Below are 6000 nucleotides of genomic sequence, written 5' to 3'. Positions count from 1 at the left end.
GGGAGTAAGCTCTATTGAACTCAGGGGGACCTACTTCTGAGTAGACATGCACAGCTTTGTGCTCTTAATATGTGTTTGATAAATAAGCAAACTACATTCTTGTTTGAGCGTCCTTGGTATGTTGCAACGCAATTTCCTGCTGTGCAATGAAGAAATATTGATTGATATCCACAGAATGTCCCTTCTTCAAGGGAGCAGAGTATGGAGATGGCCTCAGCAGAGATAAATGTTGATATAATCAATTAGCCCTGTGACACTGCTGGATTAGTCATTCTTTGTTGATATTTTAGTTCAACCCTGCCAGAGAAATTAGCATGACGTTGGAAAGGGGAAGTGGCACTCCGGGTGATAGAGCCTAACTTCCCTTGTCCACTTAAATCTGAGCAATGTACAATGTGCCTAAAGCAGAGAAAGTAACTTTTTCCAGTCGGATGCAGGAGACATTATTATGCAGGTAAGTTTTTATTAGAATATTATATTTAATTGTTAACCAATTTTCTAGGGAGGTATGTTCAACTTGGATATTTGTGAATAAACCCAGATACCATGAAATGATCTCTCTTTTTCAAAGAAAACCAGACTTGGGTAAGAGCTGCTTCTGGAACTTCTTATCACTTGAGGAACACATAACATTGTGAACATGACCATTTCTCTTCATCTGCTATGACATACTCCAAATCCAAATCTTATTAAATATTTTTTAAACCCATCATTGTCTGTTGACAATGTGGAACGCCCTACTGCCAGATGTCAATGAAATAAACAACAATCTGATTTTTAGAAGACATCTGAAGGCAGCCCTGTATAGGGAAGTTTTTGATGTCAGATGTTTCACTGTGGTTTTTTAATTTGTTGGAAGCTGACCAGAGTGGCTGGGGCAACCCAGCCAGATGGGTGGCATACAAATCACTCTTGGTCAGACCACACCTGGAATACTGTGTCGCATTCCGGGCACCACAATTTAAGAAGGATGTTGGCAAGCTGGAATGGGTGCAGAGGAAGGCAACCAAATGATCAAAGGTCTGGAAACCAAGCCTTACGAAGAGTGCTTGAAAGAGCTGGGTATGTTTAGCCTGGAAAGGAGGAGACTGAGAGGAGATATGATAGCCATCTTCAAATATCTTTAGGGCTGTCACATTGAAGAGGGAACAAGCTTGTTCTGGAGGGTAGGACTCAAACCAATGGCTTCTACTTACAAGAAAGGAGATTCTGGCTAAACATAAACATAAAGAAAAAACTTCCTGACGTTAAAAGCTGTTCGATGGTGGAACAGTCTCCCCTGGGAGGTTGTGGACTCTCCTTTCTTGGATGTTTACAAGCAGAGGTTGGATGGCCAGGCCATGGATGATTCAGCTGAAATTCCTGCATTGCAGGGGCTTGGACCAGATGACTGCCAGGATCCCTTCCAGCTCTACGATTCTATGACTTGTAAAAGCATTTTCAAGAGTTGAATGCGACAGCATTAGAGCTCGGGTATTTAAGTGACTTAAGATGTTTGTAGACTGCTGAGAGACTAGGAAGATATAGTGACTCAGTGCCAGAGCAAATGGTGGAAAAACCACACAAAATATTTTGGTGACTGACAGTTGGCCTGTTTAGGTTTCGAGGCAGAGCTACTGGCTTAATTGAGGAAGTAATATTTCTGTCCAAGGCTCAGAAATTTCTGACTGATCTTAAAGTCAGCCCTTTGACTTTGGTGTCAGGGTATCCTAGTATTAAATGAGGTTATGTTTTTAAGTTTCCCACTGCTGTGTTATCCGTGAAAGCACACATCCCTACATCTAAGTCACAAATTGATGGTTGCAGTCATAAATTGAACCTGTTTGAAGCAGCCCTATAATAATTGCATAGATGCTCAGTTTAGGCGAGCTGCTTAAGACGTAAAGTGCTATTTTGCTTGACTAAGAACATTAGAGGTTTAATATAGCATTTGGATGTGCATAATGTCGTTTGAATGATTCATTGCTAGGAGCTTTGTTATCAGCAATGATTGATCTGTTATTTTAACAATGTAGCATGAGAATGTTGAAATCTGCTTCATTCAATTCCGCATCTCGACATACTTCCTGGTTTTTAAATGTCACTTGGATATTTTTAGTTGTTAAAAGTTGCGAGCTCTATCTTTTTACCATACTGTTGCATGCCACCCCAATATTCAAGCAGTGCGAAATTCCATGGGTTCTAGGCACTTTGCCAAGGGTTCGTGTTTCCTTTGGAAATGGGGCACAGAAGAGACTGTGGTGTCTTTATGATAAAGGGTTTATTTACACATATATACAACCTGAGACTACACTTCAAGGGGGTCCTATTCTTGCATGGCTGCCACCTTGGATTCAAACTGCCATCCCACAATGCTCGTTCTCCAGCTTGCAAATTGCTTGTAAAATGCCACTAGTTTTCCTCTTAGATCAGGCAAAACCACAATCCTGAAAACTCTCCTTTTTTTAAAAAAAAATGTACTTTTCAGATTTATGCATTTCACGGATTTTACAACCATTTTGACTTTTCAGAACTTTACTTCCTTCCTCTACTTTCTGTGGTTCCTTAATTTTATATATATATATATATTCTGCATATCCAATTTAACTTAATTTGTTCATTTATTCATCTTCTTTAAATATATACTCTTATGAAACTGCAGGTTATTACAATAATGCTGCCAATGTTTTTATCTGTTTGCAGTTTATCTCTAAATATTCAATAAACAATTTCCATTCTTTTATAAAAAGTTTGTTATCTTGATTTCTTATTCTTCCAGTAAGTTTTGCCATTTCTGCATATTCTTTAAGTTTCTGTATCCATTCTTCCTTTGCTGGGATTTCTTCTTCTTTCCATTTTTGGGCAAGTAACATACTTGCCACTGTAGTAGCACACATGAATTAGTTTCTATACATTTTAGGTAGTTCTGTCCCTATAATTCCCCAAAGGAAAAGCTTCTGGGTTTTTTTTATGAGCACTATTTTAAACATCCTTTTTATTTCATTATATATCATTTCCCTTAACCTTACTGCAATACCACTAAAAAGAACCTTCTTTCTCTTTACATTTCCAACACTTGTTTGATTTAGATTTATACATTTTTTTCCAGTTTACTCAGTGTTAGATACCATCGCTATATCATTTTCAAATAATTTTCACTTAAACCATAACATGCTGTAAATTTAAATCCACATTCCACAGTCGTTCCCATTCTTCCATGTCTATATTATGAACAATATCTATTGCCCAATGTATCATTGAAGATTTTACTTGCCCATCCTTTCCCCCTATTCCAATAATATTTTATACATTTTAGACAGCACTTTTACATTACATTCCAACAGGTCTCTTTCCAGTTGTGATATTTGTTCCCCAAAACTTTGTATCCTATCTTTCTTAAATACGGAAAACTCTACTACTGGCCTTTGTTCTTCTGTGTAACTCAAACCTCAGGGAGGGGCTTCACCCATTTTCCAGCTGTCACAGTCTTAGCTTTGCTGATGTCATTTTCAATGGATCGTCACCCTTCCCTTTGTGTTCTTTTAAGAGTCCATCTCTCCAGGCAATGACGTCATCAGGAAGCCAGCCTAACTTACGGTACATTTAAACATGGCTTATATATTTAATATATATATGGACGCAGATGGCGCTGTGGGTTAAACCACAGAGCCTAGGACTTGCTGATCAGAAGGTCGGCGGTTTGAATCCCTGCAACGGGGTGAGCTCCCGTTGCTCGGTCCCTGCCCACCTAGCAGTTCGAAAGGACGTCAAAGTGCAAGTAGATAAACAGGTAGCGCTCTGTTGGGAAGGTAAACGGCGTTTCCGTGAGCTGCTCTGGTTCGCCAGAAGCGGCTTAATAATGCTGGCCACATGCACGCCGGCTCCCTTGGCCAATAAAGCGAGATGAGCACCGCAACCCCAGAGTTGGCCACGACTGGACCTAATGGTCAGGGGTCCCTTTACCTTTACCTATATATTTAATATAGCTTAATTTATGCCATATTCAGTGTATAGCACCAAGGAATTAGAAGTGGAGACCAGGAATTAGACAATTGACCCAGATGGCTGTACAAGATTCCACATCCTGGGAATGCAATGCAGTGCCAACCAGCTCACCTCTGCAGACATGGCTTCCGATGCATTGATGGGGGAGAGAGCAGGGCTGACATGACCACAGCATGCAGCTGTGCTCTCCCTCTCATGTGATAGCAATGACTGTGCCTTGAAACCAAATCCTATTGAAATCTGCAGGACATCTGAACAAACATGGATATGACTGGGCTTTTCATGTATTTTCTCCATTTCATTCCATGCTAATTACTGAAGATGAAAGAGATCTTTGTTTGCACTCAGCTGGAGGAAAATTGGTTTCTTAAGGGGGGAAATGGGCTGTGAGTGAGCGCTTTCCCCTGGCCAAAATGTTAATGTGTTGGCATCCAGTGAAGTATGGCTTGTATAGACTTGCGTTTGTTTCCAGTTTTTCCTATGTTTAATCCAAGCTAAGCCTGTTGGAGTGGGTGAGAAAGCAGAACATCTACTTGTTTGTATTAGGTTGTGAACGGGTTTTACCAAGCCTATATACTTGGGGCAGCCAATGCTTTGTTCTCCAGATGTTGCTGGACAACAAGTCCCATCAACCCCAGCTGGCATAGCCAGTGGTCAGGGATGATGGGAGATGTAGTCCAACAATATCTGGAAGACACCACATTGCCAACCCCTTCTATACAGTATATGAACCATTATACAGTACTGCATCCATACACAACATTGACATACATGCCCTCCAACATTTCTCTGATGAAAAGAGGGGTGTCTTATTCAGTGATGTTGCTGATGATGGTGGGTGGCTTCCAACATATATAAAAACATAATAAAACACAATAAATAATTTTAAAAATTTTAAAAATTCTCTAGAGAGGGCTGCCTATAAAGGTTGCATAGTTAGTTATCTCCTTGGCTTAGGGATCACATAACTCCATACCCTCCAATATTTCTCTGATGAAAATCAGGGCGTCCTAAGGAAAAGTGGGACATTCTGGGATCAAATCAGAAACTGGGGTGGCTTCTGTAAATCTGGGACTGTCCCTGTTAGAGACACTTGGAGAGTCTGGATGTATGACATTCAGAGAAGGCATTCTTCCAAACCTTCTCCAAATTTCTACTTGTATTTTGGGGCTCTGAATTACCTGGGCTTGTTCTGAAAGTGGAACAATGCAACAGGAATGCAGGTGGAGTGGAAAGCAACTAGAGGGCCTCTTATGCATTGCCCAAGAAAGAGTAAGCATAACTCTCTCCAAAGAACACACAGATTTGCATGAAACGTGCTTATGCTAATTTATATGGATGACTGCAACTTGAGAAATAGTTAGGATAATTTACATGGAAAGACAATCTCACCAGAGTGGGAGAAGGCCAAGTCTGTTGTCCAGAAATCAATTTTAACAGGCAACTTCAAGGTGTCTGCTTCCTTTCTGATGATTCTCTGTCTTCAAACCAGACCTAGACTAGTGACATAGCTAGCTGCTTGGGTGCCCGGGGCAGCACAAATGCTCTGCACCTGGGGCGGGGCAAGCCGGGGCAGAGCATGCTGCATGGAACCTCCACAGAGTCCACAAGTCCCACATTACTGTTTCGGGCAGCACAGAGCTTGCAGTTCCCCCAGCCACTGCATCACGCCCCAGGAGAGATGTGTGGCTCGGGCGTACTGCAGGCCAGGCCCCGCAATCACCCCCCACAGTGATAACACCTGGGGCAGCCTGCACCTACTGCACCCCTGTCCTACACCACTGACCTAGACCAGACATCCCTTTGAACAGAGGACCATCTTCTGTAAATCTGGTCACATGTAGCCTGGGGAGGAGGAATGGAACAGGGAAAATAATCTTGTCCCCAATATAGTCAAACTTTCCATTGTTTCTGTTATGTACTGAAGTTCTCACCCTGGGCCAGCAGGGGGATACTGTAGATAGTTTTCACTCAGGTCCACATATGCAAATAAGGAATCAAAAGTGATGTTCAGTG

The 6000-nt window shown here is 41.5% G+C and overlaps 1 protein-coding gene across 1 annotated transcript in view; it reads left to right on the top strand.

The window, feature by feature from the left end:
• Nucleotides 1-243: 243 nt before the first annotated feature.
• The window catches only part of TFEC (transcription factor EC), a 128561-nt gene continuing 122804 nt past the window's right edge, over nt 244-6000 (top strand). The window contains exon 1 of the mRNA XM_079994364.1: nt 244-454. Coding sequence (XP_079850490.1) covers nt 449-454 — 6 coding nt within the window. The 5' untranslated portion in view covers nt 244-448. The remainder of the gene's footprint in view (nt 455-6000) is intronic.

The sequence above is a fragment of the Podarcis cretensis genome, assembly GCF_951804945.1.
Source record: "Podarcis cretensis genome assembly, chromosome: 10".
NCBI lineage: Eukaryota > Metazoa > Chordata > Lepidosauria > Squamata > Lacertidae > Podarcis > Podarcis cretensis.
Note: the sequence above shows the minus strand (reverse complement) of the source record. Positions and strands in the feature narration are given on the sequence as shown.